The sequence below is a fragment of the Ranitomeya imitator genome, chromosome 9 (genome assembly GCF_032444005.1).
Source record: "Ranitomeya imitator isolate aRanImi1 chromosome 9, aRanImi1.pri, whole genome shotgun sequence".
Lineage (NCBI taxonomy): Eukaryota > Metazoa > Chordata > Amphibia > Anura > Dendrobatidae > Ranitomeya > Ranitomeya imitator.
The window spans coordinates 39,798,308-39,818,372 of record NC_091290.1 but is presented as its reverse complement, the minus strand read 5'-3'; the positions used below and the strand labels follow the sequence as shown (position 1 = coordinate 39,818,372).

Below are 20,065 nucleotides of genomic sequence, written 5' to 3'. Positions count from 1 at the left end.
AAGGAGCACCGTTTTACTTTTTCAATGCAGAATTGGCTGGAATTGAGATCGGACGCCATGTCACGCTTTGAGAGCCCCTGATGTGCCTAAACAGTGGAAACCCCCCCAATTATAACTCCATCCCTAACTCCAACACTCCTTAACCCTAATCCCAACCATAACCTTAACCACACCCCTAACCCGAACACACCCGTAACTCTAATCCCAACTAACCATAACCCTGACACACCCCTAACCCTAATCCTATCCCTAACCCCAACCGTAAACATAATCCAAACCCGAACTCCAACTTTAGCCCCAACCCTAACCCTAATGGGAAAATGGAAATAAATACATTTTTTTATTTTATTATTTTTCCCTAACTAAGGGGATGATAAAGAGGGGTTTGATTAATTATTTATAGCGGGTTTTCATGTTTGGCAGCTGTTACACGCTAAAAGACGCTTTTTATTGCAAAAAATAGTTTTTGCGTCTCCACATTTTGAGAGCTATAATTTATCCATATTTTGGCCCACAGAGTCATGTGGGGTATGTGGGGTCTTGTTTTTGCAGGACGAGCTGACATTTTTATTGGTATTTTTTTTTGGGCACATTACATTTTTTGATCGCTTTTTATTCCAATTTTTTGGGGGCAGAATGAACAAAAACCAGCAATTCCTGAATTTCTTTTAGGAGGGGAGGGGGGGCGTTTATACCGTTCCGCGTGTGGTTAAATTGATAAGGCAGTTTTATTCTTCGCGTCAGTACGATTACGATACCTCATTTATATTTTTTTTACGTTTTGGCGCTTTTACACAATAAAAACTATTTTATATAAAAAATAATTGTTTTTGCATCGCTTTATTCTGAGAGATATAACTTTTTTATTTTTCTGCTGATGGAGCTGTATGGCGGCTTTGTTTTGCGGGACAAGATGACATTTTCAGCGGTACCATGGTTATTTATATACTTTTTTTGATTGCGTATTATTGCACTTTTTGTTCGGTGCTATAATGATAAAGCGTTGTTTTTTGCCTCGTTTTTTTTTTTACGGTGTTCACTGAAGAGGTTAACTAGTGGGATAGTTTTATAGAGCGGTTTGTTACGGACGCGGCGTTACCAAATATGTGTACTTTTATTGTTTTTTTTTTATTTACATAAATAAATGTATTTATTGGAAAATATTTATTTATTTTTTTCTTTATTTGGGGATTATTTTTTTTTTATACATTCTATTTTTTTTTTTTACTTTATAACATTGTCCCAGCTTGGGACATTACTATATAAAGTCAGATCTCTGATCTGACACTTTGCATAGTACTGTGTCAGATCAGCTATCTGACAGGCAGTGCAGGAGGCTTGCAGCAGGCGCTGGCAAGCCACCTCAATGAAGGACCCGGAAGGACCCCCGCAGCCATTTTGGATCCGGGGTCTCCACGGAGACCACCGGAACAACGCGATCGCATCGTGTTGTTCCGGTGGGAGAGCGCAGTGAGCCCCCTCTGAGTTCTCTGTGCCGCTGTCAATAGTGACAGTGGCATCAGAGAGGTTAAATGCCCACAATCGGTACTAGCACCGATCGTGGGCATTGCTGCGGGGTGTCAGCTGTCACATACAGCTGACACCGGCACGCGATCGCCGCGGTGCTCACCATGAGACCGCACAATCGTGCCGCCGTGCTAGTACTGGGGTTTGCGAGAACGCAGTTAGGAAGTGGTTAACCCCTTAACGACCAGAGGTATTTTTGGTTTTTCATTTTCGTTTTTTGCTCCCCTTCTTCCCAGAGCCATAACTTTTTTGTTTTTGGTCAATATGGCCATGCGAGGGCTTGTTTTTTCGCGGAACGAGTTTTATTTTTGATTGACACCATTGGTTTTAGCATGTCGCGTTCTAGAAAACGGGAGAAAAATTCCAAGTGCGGTGAAATTGCAAAAAAAGTGCAGTCCCACACTTGTTTTTTGTTTGGCTTTTTGGATAGGTTCACTAAATGCTAAAACTGACCTGCCATAATGATTCTCCAGGTCATTACGAGCTCATAGACACCAAACAAAAAATTCCAAACACTGTTAAAAAAAAAAAATTTGCGCCATTTTCCGATACCAGTAGCGTCTCCATTTTTCGTGATCTTGGGTTGGATGAGGACTTATTTTTTGCGTGCCGAGCTGATGTTTTTAATGATACCATTTTGGTGCCGATATGATCTTTTGATTGCCCATTATTACATTTTAATGCAATGTCGCAGTGACCAAAAAAAGTTATTCTGGCGTTTTGACTTTTTTTCTCACTACGCCGTTTAGCGATCAGGTTAATCCTTTTTTTTATTGATAGATTGAACGATTCTGAATGTGGCGATACGAAATATGTGTATGTTTGATTTTTTTTTAATTGTTTTATTTTGAATGGGGCGAAAGGGGAGTGATTGGAACTTTTATATATATATTTTTTTTATACTTTTAAAAACTTTTTTTTAACTTTTGGCATACTTCATTTAATTCTCCAGCAGGACTTGGCACCTGTCCACACGGCCAAAAGTACCAATACCTGGTTTATATACAATAGAATCACTGTGCTTGACTGGCAGCAAACTCGCCTGACCTTAACCCCATAGAGAATCTATGGAGTATAGTCAGACACCAGACCCAACAATGCAGACGAGCTGAAGGCTGCTATCAAAGCAACCTGGGCTTCCATAACCCCTCAGCAGTGCCACAGGCTGATCACCTCCATGCCACACCGCATTGATGCAGTAATTGATGCAAAAGGAGCCCTGACCAAGTATTGAGTGCAGTTACTGAACATACATTTCAGTAGGCCAACATTTTGGATTTTAAAATAATTTTTCAAGCTGGTGTTATAAAGTATTCTAATTTACTGAGATAATGACTTTTGGGCTTTCATTGGCTGTAAACCATAATCATCAACACTAACAGAAAAACACTTGAAATAGAGTCATTACAAAAAGAGTGATCTATCTAATATATGAGTTTCACTTTTTGTATTGAAGAACTGAAATAATATTGATGATATTCTAATTTTGTGAGAAGCACCTGTGGTATTGATGAACTTGTGTGAAATGTTTCAAACTTGACATAGTTAATGAAACCCATTGCAAAAAAAGATTTTTAGCTACAAAATATAAGAATATAAGTTAGGAGACTTTTGTAGGGGTAAAGGAAAGAAGGGTAATAAAAGCAAGTCATGGCCGAAGAATGGCAGACTATCCCTCCTGCCGTTCTATTTTCTCCTCATTAATAAAGACACAATTTATTTTTTAATTTGTCCTTATATATTATTATTATTATTTATTATTCTTGCACCATTTATTCCATGGCACTTTACATTATTAAAATATTTAACAAAAAAAATTAAAAACAAAATAAAAAAAGTGCTAATTTCAATTGAAGAAATATTCTTTGAATAAATACATACAATATACAACGTAATTCATATAACTCCCTAGCAGCAGCTACTGTATATAATATATATAATACTGGATAACCGTAGATACTTCCTCCATGCTCGACTGAAGGTCTGCCATTTCCACCATGGATAGTCCAATCATTCCATGAAGCCAAAGTTCTTCCTCTTCGGGTTCACCACACTGGTCAATTACAAGGAGATTTCCTTTAAGTAGATCTTATTAATCCATTTTTCATTTTCTATTTCTTCTTCCTCGAGTGAAATATCTCTGTGCCTGAGAATGGAACAGATTAAGTTATTATTACGTGTTCTTCAGAACTAATTAAGTAGCATTTCCTATAATCGAATGTCCGATGTTCCATCCTCATCCCTGATTTGGACCAGACTTTTATCCTAGATTAATTGCTATGTGTATGTTTGCTAACTGTAAAGAATAAGTGTAATTTTAATTTTCTATTTTTTTTTTTTATTTTTTTTTTTTTTATTTCATTTTATTTATTTGTTATTTCATGAATCAAGAGTAGACATGAAAATAAGCAACTTTGTAATAGATCTTATCAGAGAAATCTGCTTCTTCTTCCTCCTGGACTGACAATTCATTCTCAAAATTACCAATGGATAAAATCTGTCTGGAGTGTAGACAGTTTTTCCCATTACTGAGATAAGAGATGGGAGTTGGTGATTGTAAAGTTTTATAAAGAATTCTAAGTGTTGTTTCAGGAGAACTTGCTTCTTTCTCCATTCAATTGTAAAAGCACCAACTCTCATCTCCTATCTCAGTAATTGGAAAATCTGTCTTCACTGAAGACAGATTTTACCATGAATTGAAAGTGAAAGATAAATCAATGTGGAGAAAGAAGCAAATTTCCCTGATAAGATATATTACAAAGTTTAACATTTTCACGTGTTCCATTGATTTATGGAATAAAAATTAAAAATAGCTTTTCCATCAACGTAAGATACTCTATAATCCTGTACCCAGCGAAGGTAAATGGTCCCTGTCATTTAAAAAAAAAAGTTTTATTTGATTGCCAATGTTCTTTCATTACCAAAAATGTTTGGATTTTTTTTTTTGTGTGTGTGAAAATTTGCTATAACGTTATGGAGACTAGGTATCTCCTTTCTGAGCTTACTGACTGTTGTAAAGACTAATCTATGTTTAATTACAGACAAGCAGAACAGTTTTCAAGAAATAGGAGTGATCCCTGGTAGGAAGGAGGAATGTTCTCAAATTGTCTGTTTTGTCCTGTGGATTTATGCATGAAAAAGGGCTAATACTGTCTAAATTATGACATGAGGGGGCTGGGGACGCCTCTAAGAGGGCTGCTGTAATCAACTTTGAAGCCATATTATATCATCAAAAAAGGATCACATCCATCAAACAATTTTCACCAAAGCGATCTCAAATTTTGCTAATTTTTTTAAGCAAAAATGTTGCGGCTTCCCGATGCACAAACTTTTTTAAAACGTGAAGCAAGGACGCAGGCGAGCCCTGCCAGCAGATTCACCATAATTTACTCCACATTAGTGACATGAATTATGGCAGAAATGTATTGGAGTGACATTTCTGGCCCTGGGACAAAGCAGCTGGAAGAAGCGACAAAGTCACTAGGAGCCATAGTCCTCTTAGTGAGAATCCGCCAGCAGTTTTTTTGCTATGTAATATGAGGTAGGGATAGGGACACTGATTCCAATGATGTGTCATTTATTAGGCTGTGGGCTGTTGTTTCAATACAATGAGTGTTTTATCAGCAGGAGATTATCACTGCCAGACTAGCTCCCACGTGCCTCCTAGTCCAACCACGAATTTGGTGCATCTTAACCTAATGCACTTTTCATCATATCAGTCCTGCAAAACGATGGTCTCGGTGAATCGGGGCAGCAATACCAGATGCGGCCGTTACACAACAGACCCATTTTCACCAATATCGTACTCAACCTTTAGACTACGGTAATTAGAAAATGAAAGGATGACGAAATCTGCAGATTAAGGAAATAAAAGCAGAAGATGTTACCTGTATTCGACCTCATTAATGGTATCTGGTAATGAAGCGTCTTTGGTCTCCAGCAGGAAGCAGGAGAAGAAGCCCGCAATTATGGGAGTGATGCCAAAAAGCATGGGAAGGATCGTCGCTGAAAAATCCCCTGTCAAGTGCAAAACAGATGCCACTGCAGAGCCCAGGCGGGCGTTCATGGCGCTGAAGCCCATCCCAGTTTGCCTGCATGGGACAAGGAGGAATAATACATTCATTAGTACTTAAAGGGACCACATTGTGTCTGATCTGCAGGAGGAGCTGAGCAAATACAGAGCTTCAGTATTTTATCTGTATTTTTTTTTTCAGGCTTAGAAGCCCAGAGGGCGGTCCTATTCAATGATTGCAAGTTTTCCATATATGGTTGTGCATACTGACATCACTGTCCATCACTGAGTAGCACCGCCCACTGGACTCCTAAGCATAAAAAGAGCTGAAATTTAAGTAAAAAAATACAGCCAAAGTTCTATTGAATCTGCAGGGCTCCTCCTGCTCTAAAAACTAATATCTACAGGTAGGACAACATGTACAACAAGGCATTTTTTCTATAAACACACGTATATATAATTATACCCTACTGTGATTAATGAATTGCACTTTTGGTCTAAACATAAAAACCTGAGTAACTTAGTTAACAATTTTGATCAAAAAGGGTATAAGCCATCCACCAGCGACAAGGTGACCTCCTCGGGTGAATCCGAACTCTCTGTGTGCCCAACCGGATAAAATCCATCATGGCTCTAATTAAAACCTGTCTATAGGTTCCCTACAAGATATTACGGATATTTACGTTTTAAAGGGTTATCCATTGCTATGACATTGATGGCCTATCCTTAGGTCACCTGTATATGTGAGCTGACACTCAAAGCGTCTATCAATTATGATTATACAACATTTTCTGCATCTTTATATTTGCAAAAATAATAACGTTTCAAAGTACTGAAACTTTTATGTATTAATTATATATAGCAGCAAAATGAAAACTCCTTGATATCATAGAAACAAAACACAACTGAACATTTTCATTGTCAGATTTAAATTCGGGAGGTGAAAAATCATTAAGAAACGGCTGATGTCAGAACCTGACAGCTGTGGAAAATATGTAGAATAGTGTCAGCAGTGGAAAAAGTGATAAACTAAAAAATAAATAATAATAATTATATATATATATATATATATATATATATATATATATACACACATATATATATATATATTACATTATAATATAATATATAATATATAAATAAAATATAATATATATTATTTAACTAACACTTTGAGAGTCAACCTAATAATTTGTTTAATTAGCTTAAATTTCTCAATTATTTTCATACACACAATTACATATTTGTGATATTGTCAGGGCTCTTGTTTATTTGAATGCAGAGTGTGTTCCACATCATTTCTCATTACCCAGTTTTGATTGCGATACACAGAGTTTACAGAGCCTAAACACCACCGCTCCGTACTCTGTACAGTGGCTGCAGATCAGCTGCTATTCACCTGAATAGGAGCTAATCTGCAGTACCCAAGAGCAGCCACTAGATGGTGTACAGAGCTGAGATGTGATACAGAGCTGGTAACCGCTGACATACGGGGCCGCCGGGTGTCAGATCCACATCCATCTAATATTGATAACCTTTCCTAAGGATCATCAATATCAAAGGAATGGATGACAGTAGTCAGCCGATATGTAAAAGCACAAATGCAAGATAAGCCATGACAGCTTTAGTAGATAATATCTGATTTGTTCAAACAGTGCTGCAATCAAAGCTATAAATCAAAATGAATAATTAATAATGAAAAATTCAATGCAGACCCACCTGATCTCTGTAGGGTAGAGTTCTCCGGTGTACAGATACATGCATGTGATAGAGCAAGCCAGAAAAGCCTTCCCAGTCACAGCCAGGACTGTGCACACCATCAGCATTTCTGCAAGGGAACAGTATATACTATGTACAGTGTATGTATACTGTATATAGCACTGTCTATGTAGTTGTAGAAACAAGACACTTGGTAGCGGAGATATAATGTAACTTTAAGCCAACAGGATGCAAAATATATCAAACTTTTTGAATTCAACCCAATAATAGAGTGTAACATATGAAAGACAACGATCCTTTAACTATTGTTGGAGGGGAATAACAGGCAATCAATTTTTTAGGGCCATATTTTTGGTCCTTGTGCCATCTGACAAAACATTGGATCATGCGCACAACAATGTTATTCTATAGGGCCGCGCGCGTGGAAAACATCAGACTGCAATCGGATGACATCTGAGTGCAGTCCGATTTCCGCTCATTAACAGAATGGGGGAGATGGAGACTTTTTTTTCTCCATCTTCTCCTCATCCAAGAGAATCGGATCATGCTCTGATCGATCTCTGACCAGAGCGTGATTTGCACGATCGACCGGAATCTCTTGGGTGAGAGAATACACGGCGGCCTGCACCGAGCCTTACCTTGAGGAGTGAAGCTGTAAGACAGCACCATTACTCCAGCTAGAAACAAGGACGCAAACTGCATGACTCGTCTTCCCACAAACGTCATCACCAACATCACAATCACTTTTGCCGTCATTTCTACACCGCCAAAGAGCGCCTGGGCCAGAAAAACGCTCAGTCCAAAATTCTTAAGGTCCATGCTGAGCCCATAATAAGCAAAATTACTTGAAAACCTATTGTAAAAAAAAAAAGGATTTATCTATAGTAATAACTTTAGTTTGGATATTTAGCACATACGTAACGGTAGTGGCTCTATCTATCGGCTACATTTTTTTTCCACTTTCCAATAACATCATAAAGGATCACATGACACATTGGATTGAAGAAATTAATTACCCCCGATCAGCACCAACTTACCAAACTAGAACTAGACAGAAGGACATTCGCCTTATAGCCGGAGTGCGGACAAGGTCAAACACGGAGTGTGAGGCTCTGATGATAAAAATATCTTTCTGCATCTCAGAGCAAAGCATCTGTGGACGGAGCATGAAGAATAGGGAAGATGGTTAAAGAAATTATCAAAAATACCGTATATTGAAGACATTCAGAAAACGGGTCTAAAATGTGTGCAAATGTGAATGCACATTGTATTTCTGCACTGCAATCAATGTTTGTGCATTGGTGAGAGCAGGATTTATATTTATCTTTATTGTGGATATTATACATTTATTCTCTCCTGCTTTCCAAGTTGGAGTTTGAGCCAGTATGTGAGTTTTGTGATAATAGGTCCATCAGGAAGGTCTTTGTTTAACAGACAGAGAAAACATAGGAGAATGGGAGAAACAAAACCTAAAGAGTAGAAACACACCTACCTCTTCCGCTGGGTGTACACAGTATTACCTTTAGCCAATGAGACGTATGTATGCTAATGCCAGCAGATATTTAGAGGTAAGCTGAGCCAATTATATTGCTATAATGAAAGTCCAAGGAATGTCTATATATAGATATGATGTAATAAACAGAGATCTGCTTCGATGCTCAGTGTATCAGCGTGGCTCCTCCGTGCACGTATTTGAATTTTACAATTTAATTTAAAGCAAATACAACATCTCAGAACGTCCCACATTATATGGCGACGACACCACTAATAAGCTCGTTACCATTTTTATAAATCCTAATCACTACACAAATGCCAAAAGAATGTCCTTTCGGGCTCAGTCTGGCCAATGTCCATCTGCATATTGCTTATTCATCAATATAGGAAAGACCACCAGACTACATGTTCCTATGCAAATATCGCTGCCCAAATTTTTTTTTTAATTGAAAGCCCAAGATTGTGCTTTTTTTCACCCAGGTGCTCTGAAAAATGTGCCACATAAAAAAAAACAATTTACAAGGATGTGGTCTATCGCAGCTGAATGCGAAAGACAGAGGGCCCCCAATAAACCGTTTCCTATCCCTCTGAGCCAGAAGGTCACAGCGAGGGACCTGGACAAATGGTTCTCTTTTGCCGAAGTTCAGGGAAAGCCGAAATGTTCCCGGTTGCCGCCCAAGTGAATCCAGGAGCCAATCTAGACTGGCTCCTCTCCCAAGGGAAGGCAGCTGGGGGTTGTGCAGGGAGAAGTAGAACCTGATGGTCACACACTCCCTTCTAGATCGTTCACGAGGGAACCCATAAGGGAACAACATCCCGAGAAGTCCTTGATGCAGGACACCCGTGAAAAAACAAATGTAATAAACAGTATAAAGTGTTTTCAGTGTAAAGCTGAACGAACCCCCAACCGAGAATTAAAAAATTCTCCCATCCTTGCCAAAAAGCAAGGGTGTGTGCTTAACTAAGTGTGAAAAATTCAAGTAGGGCTCCCAATATCATTGAATTATGGCACCGCAAGGTCACCACTCTTGGGGCTTTCAAACATACCCGGCCTAATGGTGTCGATCATGGGGGGCCACGGTTTCTACCGGATGACTATAAAAGCCAATCGGCATACTAACAACCACACCGTATCAATCTACAAGGGTGGCCTGAGCTAAAGCCGTCTATTCGAAAGATACCACACTTGATCTTAGCCAAAAGGCAAAAAAAAACAAACAAAGGATGGATGCACATTTTCTGGATTTGGTGCATAGTTTCTGGCGTGCGGAAAAGCCGCAGCATCATTCAGTACCAGCTAAGTTCATCAGAGTTTAAAAAATTTTCGCTCATAGATTGACCTGCCGTACGGATTTTAAGATGTGCCGCATTTCAATTATTTTTGCCGAATGCTTTACAGTTTTTAATCTTGCATTGAATAAGGTGAAATCCCCAACACAATTCGCAACAAAATCTACATGTAACACGCAAGGATTCTGATGAAGAACTACAGTGGAAATGCTGCAGGGAGCTGGGGATAATCAGCAACAAATCCACATCATATTCACAATATATACAAGATATTGTCCTTGAACTTATTCATGCTTATTTTCCATGAAATATTACGATACAATTTTGCATAAACGATTATGTGACTGTCCTAGTTATATTCTATACCCCGCCAAAACATTGCGTATTTTACCTCTGCTGTCAATTTCTCTCCTTCTGTCCATTTTCCATTGATTCGAGCAGCCTGTCTTAAATGCTTCAGAGCCTTATGAGGGTCACCCCGAAGAATTAGCCATCGAGCAGATTCAGGTAGCCACCTGACCCAAGAGATAGAAGAGATGAATAAGTGTAAAAATCGGTTAGTCAATAGTGATAAGGGAACGTGCTCGGAGAACGTCGTATCCGACCACGCTCGGGTGTTCCCCGAATATCTTGGGCGTGCTCGTATATTATATTTGAGTCCTTGCGGCTGCATGATTTGTGGCTGTTAGGCAGCCTGAACACATGTGGGGATTGCCTGTTTGTTAGGGAATCCCCACATGTGTTGAGTCTGCCTAACAGCCGCAAATCATGAGGCAACAGGGACTCGAACCTAATATACGAGCACGCCCGAGATATTCGGGGAACATCCGAGCATGGTCGGATAAGACATTCTCCGAGCACGTTCTTTTATCATTATTAGTTAACTATTTCAACTCTTCCAAATCTCCCACCCTCTGATAGGGACTAGTATAAACTCAGAGCTTACCAAGAATAAATGAAGAAGATTAAGAAAGGGGCAGAAACTGCAAACTGAAGCCATCGCCAGTCTCGGATCAGGTACGCCATAGAAGCTAAAACTATTTGTCCCACTGAGTAGGAAAAGCCGAAAAAATTGCCAGCCAGTGTCCGTCCACGCTTGGGCATCCACTCTAAGACTGCAAAATAAGTGAAATGAGTAAAAAGAAGTGTATATAAATGCTATAGCTAATTATTAACTCCTTAACTGTCACCATAGGATACTTACTTAAGGAGATGCTGTTCACAGAGATAGCCGATGACGCCACACCACAAAGGAAGCGGAAAGCACAATAGCCGTCATATGTAGGTAAGAAGGCAGCACAGCTTCCAGCTATTCCCATCTGAAGGTAAGACCATGTGAGGATCTCCATTCTGCCCAGTCTAAGACACCAAGACAAATCACCATGATGAAACGTGCTATGAAAACCAAGGTGTCGATTACTCTGTAGATTCACCTGCTGTGCCCTTTAAATAACTCAACAAAGAGACATTAATGTCTAAACCGCTGGCAACAAAAGTGAGTACATTCCTTAGTGAAAATGGACAAATTGTGCCCAAAGTGTGGATATTTTGTGTGGCCTCCATTATTTTCAAGCACTGCCTTAATCCCCAAATTCTGGCCCTCCTCAACACATCCCCACACTCTTTTCTAACCCCCTGCCACAATCCTCTACACATTTTCGCAATGATGATAACCTCATACGAATTCATCCAGCCCAGTCGTTTATCCATGACCTTTTGATCACCAACAATCTCTCCTTCCTTGGCATCATTGAAACCTGGCTCACCCCCTCTGACTCTGCCTCTCCAGCTGCACTTTCTTATGGCGGATTCCATCTCTCTCACACCCCTCGCCCCAGCAACAAACGTGGTGGATGAGTTGGCTTGCTCCTGTCCGATACCTGCTCCTTTAACCCCAATTCCACTACCACCCTCTGCCACTCTTCCCTCATTTGAGGTGCACTCCGTCTGCATCTATTCCCCCTCCAACCTCCAGCTGGCTGTCATCTACCGCCCTCCAGAACCAGCCATCTCCACCTTTCTCGACCACTTCACCACCTGGCTACTTCATTTCCTCTCTGCTGACATCCCCACTATCATCATGGGTGACTTCAACATCCCCATTGATGCTTCCACCCCAGCTGCCTCTAAACTTTTAAAGCTCACTGCCTCCTTTGGCCTCACTCAATGGTCCTCCGTGGCCACTCACAAAGATGGTCAGACACTGGACCTAGTTTTCACCCGCCTCTGCTCCCTTACTAATCTCACTAACTCACCCCTCCACCTGTCTGACCACAGCCTACTGACATTCTCTTCCCTGTCCTCTCTTAGTGTGCAACCCCCTCTCCACAAACTCACCCACTCTCACAGAAATCTCAAACACCTCAATTTACAATCTCTCTCTGAGTCCCTTCTCCCTCTTACAGACATAGCTTTCCTTCATGACACAGATGCTGCTGACGCTTTTATAACCCCACAATAGCAGCAACACTCGATTCTCCCGCCCCGATCATGCATAGCAAAACTCGTACAACCAACAGGCAGCCCTGGCTGACCAGCCTGACCAAAGAACTGAGACAGGTTTCTAGGGTCGCTGAGCGGAGATGGAAGAGAATCCGCTCTGACGAGCACTTCATCACATACAAACAGTCCCTCACCAGCTTCAAGTCCACACTCACTGCCACAAAACAAACTTACTTCACATCTCTTATATCCTCCCTGTCTCACAACCCTAAACAGCTTTTCAACACTTTAAATTCTCTACTCTGTCCCCCAGCACCTCCTCCCTCTCCTCTCATTTCTGCTGAACACTTTGCCACTTTCTTTAAGCAGAAGATCGATACGATCAGAGAAAGCACCCAATGCCCCTCTTAGCTGCTCAGCCCTGTCCCTTCACAACCAGATTCTTCACCATCACAGAAGATCAGCACTCCACCCTTCTGTCAAGATCACATCTCACCACTTGCACACTTGACCCGCTTCCATCCCACCTCATCCCTAACCTCGCCACAGTCTTCATCCCAACCCTAACACACCTCTTCAACCTTTCACTTACAAATGGTGTCTTCCCCTCATCCTTCAAACATGCCTCAAATGCACCCATCCTCAAAAAGCTCTCCCTTGACTCATACTATGTGTCTAGCTGTCACTTGATATCTCTTCTTCCTTGTGCCTCAAAACTAATGGAACAGCATGTCCCTCTTGAACTGTCCGCCCACCTCTCCTCCTGCTCCTACTTTGACCGGTTACAATCTGACTTCCAACCGCATCACTCACCTGAAACTGCCCTAACTAAAGTCACCAACGACCTACTAACTGCCAAGAGCACTCTGTCCTCCTTCTCCTGGACCTGTCTTCTGCCTTCGACACTGTGGACCACTCCCTCCTGCTACAGATTCTCTCAACTCTTGGCATCACAGACTTGGCCCTATCCTGGATCTCATCATATCTAACAGACCGAACATTCAGTGTCTCCCTCACCCACACCACCTCCTCACCTTGCTCCCTGTCTGTCGGTGTCCCCCAAGGCTCAGTTCTCGGACCTCTACTCTTCTCCATCTACACCTTCGGCCTGGGACAGCTCATAGAATCCCATGGTTTGCAGTATCATCTCTATGCCAATGACATGCAGATCTACCTATCTGGACCTGACCTCACCTCCCTGACCAAAATCCCACAATGTCTGTCTGCTATTTAAGCTTTCTTTTCTACTTGCTTTCTAAAACTGAACATGGACAAAATAGAATTCATCATCTTTCCCCATCTCACTCTACCCCTCCACCAGACCTATCAATGTCAATGGCTGCTCACTTTTCCCAGTCCTGCATGCCCGGTGCCTCAGACTCGACTCTGTCCTCTCTTTCAAGCCACATATTCAAGCCCTTGCCTCCTCCTGCCGACTCAAACTCAAAAATATTTCCAGGATCCGTCCATTCCTTGACCATGAAACCACAAAAACACTAGTGCACCCCCTCATCATCTCCCGCCTCGACTACTGCAACCTCCTACTCTCTGTCCTCCCCTCTAGCTCTCTGGCACCACTCCAATCCATCCTACACTCTGCTGCCCAACTTATCTACCTTTCTACCCGTTATTCCCCAGCCTCTCCTCTATGCCAAGCCCTTCACTGGCTTCCTATTGTCCAGAGGCTCCAGTTCAAAACCCTAACTATGACATACAAAGCCATCGACAACCTGTCTTCTCCATACATCTGTGACTTACCTACACGCATCCTTCGATCCTCTCAAGATCTCCTTCTCTACTCCCCTCTTATCTCTTCTTCCCACAACCGCATACAAGACTTCTCCCATGCTTCCCCCATCCTCTGGAACTCTCTACCCCTACACATCAGACTTTTGCCTACCACAGAAACCTTCAAAAAGAACCCGAAGACCCCCTCTTCCAGCAAGCCTACAACGTGCAGTGATCCTCAGTCTACTGAACCGCTGCACGACCAGCTCTACTCTCTCCTACTGTATCCTCACCTATCTCCTCTAGACTGTGAGCCCTCGCGGGCAGAGTCCTCTCTTCTTCTGCACTTGTGTGTGCCTTGTTTTGCTCATGTTTACAGTACTTGTCTACTGTATATTTGCACCTTTCGTATGTAAAGCGCCATGCAATAAATGGTGCTGTAAAAATGTATAATAATAACTCTCTTGGGCATAGAGGTCACTAGAGCTTCACAGTTGGCCACTGGAATCCTCGTCAACTCCTCCATGATGATATCATAGATGTGGTGGATGTTAGAGACCTTGTGCTCCTCCACCTTCTGTTTGAGGATTAATATGTAATTAGTGTGTAATGTGTGGTATGTATGTTTGTAACGTGTGGGTAATGTATGCATTTAATGTGCGCGTAAAGTATGTGTAATGTGTTTCTAAAATGTGTGTGTTTGTAACGTGTGCAATCATAAAAACATAGAATATGATGGGATAAAAATGGACACGCACATGTGCTGCTTCAATAGTTATGTAAAAATCTATGCGTATGTATAACCAATGTGTTCATGAGATTAATAAAGTATGGAAAAAAGAATATCACCCCCTATTGGTCGCAGCTGCCCTTTCTTCACATGCATCTGTAATTGACCATAAGATTTCTATGGATTCACAGTTTTGTAACAGTAATATTACTTTGAAGAGCAATCTAATTCCTCTGCATTGCACAGCCTCAGATGTCTTCACTCTTCATATGTTACTGTCCATTAACATAGGGCTAATGTGTTGTACAAAGATACGGTACTTAAAAAACCACACCACTGTAATTGGGTAACCGGGAACTAGATGAACAGACCTCAGTCTGAAGAAGAGAATATGAACTTACTTATCGGCAAGAGTACCGAAGACGAGTGCTCCTAAAAGTACACCGGTCATGTAGATGGAACGGGCTACTTGTCTCCAAGGAATTTGGTTACAAACTAAATTCCACTGCAAAGTAAAGGGAATTAATTATTATTATGCAGTTCTAGAGGTTAAAATGTACAAAATATTTGTTATTGTTAATATGGTCTTTAACGTTAATGATAGATTCAGGTCTGGACATTTTTTTTAGGATATGGGAGCAGTGCATAGAATTACACAGCTACAGGAACATGTCCTAAAACCACAATGAGCTGCAGTTCTTGTCTTGCACTGACTTTCTTTTATTATATAGGTCACATTCTGGACATTTCTAATAAGTGATCCAAAGCTTATCCCAAGGATAGGGTTTTTTATACCCAAGGATTAACTCGCGATGGACAAATATATCAGCTCTACCAACGTCATGCCAATTTCAATGACTTAAAGTTCTAGGATCAAGTTCTTGGACAGTCGCGGCTTCTGCTTCTTTGCTCATCATTCTTATGAATGTAATTAATCTTCGCTTCTGTAACACTTAATCTGTATTAAATATATCTAATGTAAAAAAAAAATACAGTAAATACAATAAATATATTTTTATGTTGGTACTTACTGTATATGTGTCCTACTAACCGCTGTGAAAACAGGTAAAAATCAAATAAATAATATATCTATAATTTTTATTAAACTTATAAATACATATATTTTGTTATCTATGGCTGGTGCAGTCATTTTATAACCAGCTGATTTGTCATTAAAAGACTGAGCATGGGATAAAAAGGATTGTATTGGATGCCCTGCATAAACCTACTGGAGAAAACAAATGCCTTGAATAAAATGGATTAAATTAGGCAAACTCCAGTTGTGACTATAAATAATGTTAAAGTGTAACCATGAGTATTTAGGAGGCATACCTCGGTTACAATGGTTGAGGAGAAGATACTTTGGTCATACGTCCACCCTTCTTTGCAATATTCTATATTCTTTCCTTCCATTGCTTTGCTAGTTGAGGTCAATAACAGATCTTTGGCCTTTTGGAACTGGACACATCTCCAGGGTTGTTGATCTTGATCCAAAGAAGTAAATTGTTTCATTAAATGTGTTTTATTTTCATTATTTAGGACGTTCGTAGACGGAAGCTTGCAGTAATGTTCAGGCACTGCACCCGTGAAGTTCTGAAGAAGATTGTGGCATGATAACATAGCCACTGGTATCAATAACAGGATGGTGTGTAGTATCTGAAAACAGCCAACTCCACCTAAGGACTCAAGGACATCATTGAAAGCCATGTGAATGCCATGCAGATCTTGTCACACTTATATGGTGAATGGTTGGTCCTTCCTTCGATGACTGCTCTACGGGCAAGAGTTCTCCAAGGAGATCTACTTTGACTTCTAGCCTTGGAGATCTTTCAGTCTTTCTGGTCTTTCTTTTCCTTGCACGTTTTGTAGATTTATGTTGTGTCTCTATTAACATTTATAAGTATTTATACCTTTTGTTCCTTTCGATTAACCCCTCCCTGTCTCCTCATCATTGTTCTACATCACCATGAATTATCTTCATGCAGTTTCAACTAGTTGCAATAATGTCCTTTGTTCCATTCATTGTGTCATTCAAAGAATATCATTCCTCCTCTCATTATAACAAAATGTCCCAGAACATTATGAAATGGCAAATTTTAGACCAAATGAACAAAGAGTTAAGTCAGAGACCTCATTGGCCTGTGGACAAAAAGGAAGCATCTGTATATCATTAGAAAGACATTAGTGCCAAATGTGCGCGTGTGGGAGGTATCCAGTTTTATGGTTTGTGAGGGTTAACGTTTCATCATGTGCAGAAATTATTGTACTGAGAATTTAATAAATCCTTCATACTCACCTCATGTCATCTACAATTCTGGAATATACACTGCTCAAAAAATAAAGGGAACACTAAAATACCATATCCTAGATATCACTGAATGAAATATTCCAGTTGCAGATGTTTATTCCTTACATAGTGAAATGTGTTGAGAACAAAACATAAAAAATTATTAATGTAAATCAAAACTATTAACCCATGGAGGTTTGGATTTGGAATCATACTCAAAATCAAAGTGAAAAATCATATTACAGGTTGATCCTATTTCAGTGGAAATGCCTCAACACAAGGAAATGATGCTCAGTATTGTGTGTGGCCTCCACGTGCCTGTATGACCTTCGTACAACACCTGGGCATGCTCCTAATGAGGCAGCGAATGTTCTCAAGAGGGATCTCCTTCCAGACCTTGATTAAAGCATCAGTCAACTCCAGGACAGTCTGTGGTGCAATGAGATGTTGGTGGATGGAACAACACATAAAGTCCCAGATGTGCTCGATTTTATTCAGGTCTGAGGAACGGGCGGGCCAGTCCATAGCATCAATGCCCTAATCATGAAGGAACTGCTGACACACTTCAGCCACATGAGGCATAGCATTGTCATGCTCAGAAGGAACTCAGGTCCCACTGTACCTGCATATGGTCTCACAATAATTCTGAGGATCTCATCTCGGTACCTAACAGCAGTCAGGATACCTCTGGCGAGCTCGTGGAGGGCTGTGTGGTCCTCCAAATAAATGCCTTCCCACACCATTACTGAACCACTGCCAAAGCGGTCATGCTGAAGGTTTGCAGCAGAACATTCTCCATGACATCTCCAGATGCTGTCACATATGCTCAGTGTGAACCTGCTCTCATCCATGAAGAGCACAAGGTGCCAATGTCGAATCTCTCAATCTTGGTGTTCTCTGGCAAATGCTAAATGCCCTGCACAGTGTTGGGCTATAAGCAAAACAACCACTTGTGGATATGGGCCCTCATGCCACTGTCATGAAGTCTGTTTCTGACAGTTTGAGTAGACACATGGATGCTAGTGGCCTGCTGGAGGTCATTTTGCAGGGCACTGGCACTTTTCCTCCTGCTCCTCCTTGCACAAAGGAGGAGGTAGCGGTTCCTGCTGCTGTGTTGTTGCCCTCCTAAGGCCCCCCCATGTCTCCAAGTGTACTGGCTTGTCTCCTGGTATATGCTCCATGTTCTGTACACTGTGCTGACAGACAGATACCCTTCTTGCCACAGCTCGCTTTGATGTGGCATCCTGGATGAGTTGCCCTACCTTAAACAATTTCTGCGGGTTGTAGACACTGCCTCATGCTACTGTACAGTACCTATAGGGGTGAGAGCAATGGCAAAATCTAAAAGTGGAACAGACAACAGGTAGAAATGATAGGCAATTAGCAAGACAACCCCTATAAATGAGTGGTTCTGCAGGGGGTGACCACATACCATTTATCTGTTCTCATCCTTTTTGACTGTTAAAACAGTCAAAAAGGATGAGAACAGATAAGGCTACTTTCACACTAGCGTCGGATTCGGCCCGTCGCAATGCGTCGGGCCAACATTCCGACGCTAGCGTTTGATGCGCTGCACAACGGAGGCAGCGGATGCATTTCTCTGGCGCATCCGCTGCCCCATTACGAGGTGCGGGGAGGTGGGGGCGGAGTTCCGGCCACGCATGCGCGGTCGGAAAAAGCGGTCCGTCAGCAGCAAAAAACTTTAGATTTAACGTTTTTTGCTCCCGGCGGTCCGGCACAATACGGCGCAACCGTCGCATGACGGTTGCGATGTGTGTCAATACGTCGCAATGCGTCGGTAATGTTACTCTATGGGGCAAAAACGCATCCTGCAAACAACTTTGCAGGATGCGTTTTTTCCCCTAAACGACGCATTGCGACATATTGAAAACAACGCTAGTGTGAAAGTAGCCTAAATGGTATGTGGTCACCCCCTGCAGAACCACTCATTTATAGGGGTTGTCTTGCTAATTGCCTATCATTTCTACCTGTTGTCTGTTCCATCGCACAACAGCAGGAGAAATTGATTCACAATTGATGTTGCATCATAACTGGACAGGTTGATTTCACAGAAGTGGGATGGAGTTGGAGTTACACTGATGTCACGGTCAGCTGCAGCCGCTGATGCGGCCCAGCCCATAAACGCCCCCAAGCCGATCGGCCTCGGAAGGTGTGGGGCGCGTGTCCCCCGCGGACGCAATACGGACCCTTTATACAGCAGAGGGGAATCCGGGCCTACCCGAACTAGGGGAGGGCAGAGACCGGGGTTCTGTGGCAGCTGAGCATGTGGACAAAGAGACACGTAGGACTTGATTACACCGCACAACTTCAGGTATAGAGAAAGTAAAGTTTACTAAAGTAAAGTCACACAGTACATAAACAAAACATGATGATGTCAGGCTCCCGATTCCACACCTCCAGAAGGGTACCACCCAGTGGACCCCAAGGCACCAACGGATCACCGAGGCACACATAGGCGGGACATCAGGTCACAGGCAGGACATCAGGATACAGACAGGACATCAGGACATCTGGACACAGGAAGGACCTCAGGACATCAGGACACAGGCAGGGCATCAGGACACAGGAATACCGGATAGACATCTGGGACACTGGCGTGGCAGCCCAGGTCATCAGCTGGGACACTGGCGTGGCAGCCCAGGTCATCAGTTACATCAGGACATCGGACACAGGAAGGACATCAGGGAACAAGAGGTCATCAGGATGCAGGTAAGACATCAGGACACACGAGGACGTCAGGACATCAGGGTCCATGAGGTCATCAGGACACAGGCAGGACATCAGAGTACAGACAGGACATCAGGACATCTGGACC

The 20,065-nt window shown here is 41.8% G+C and overlaps 1 protein-coding gene across 1 annotated transcript; it reads right to left on the bottom strand.

Annotated features, from left to right (window-relative positions):
- Positions 1-3,242: 3,242 nt before the first annotated feature.
- Positions 3,243-16,819, bottom strand: LOC138648663 (solute carrier family 22 member 20-like). Its single transcript, XM_069738450.1, has 10 exons — positions 16,275-16,819; positions 15,344-15,447; positions 11,247-11,401; positions 10,989-11,157; positions 10,434-10,557; positions 8,296-8,411; positions 7,897-8,111; positions 7,259-7,367; positions 5,415-5,618; positions 3,243-3,673 (listed from the first exon to the last, which is right to left on the bottom strand). The coding sequence occupies exons 1-10, from the start codon at positions 16,647-16,649 to the stop codon at positions 3,589-3,591; spliced, it is 1,656 nt and encodes a 551-aa protein (XP_069594551.1). The 5' UTR covers positions 16,650-16,819; the 3' UTR covers positions 3,243-3,588.
- Positions 16,820-20,065: the final 3,246 nt, after the last annotated feature.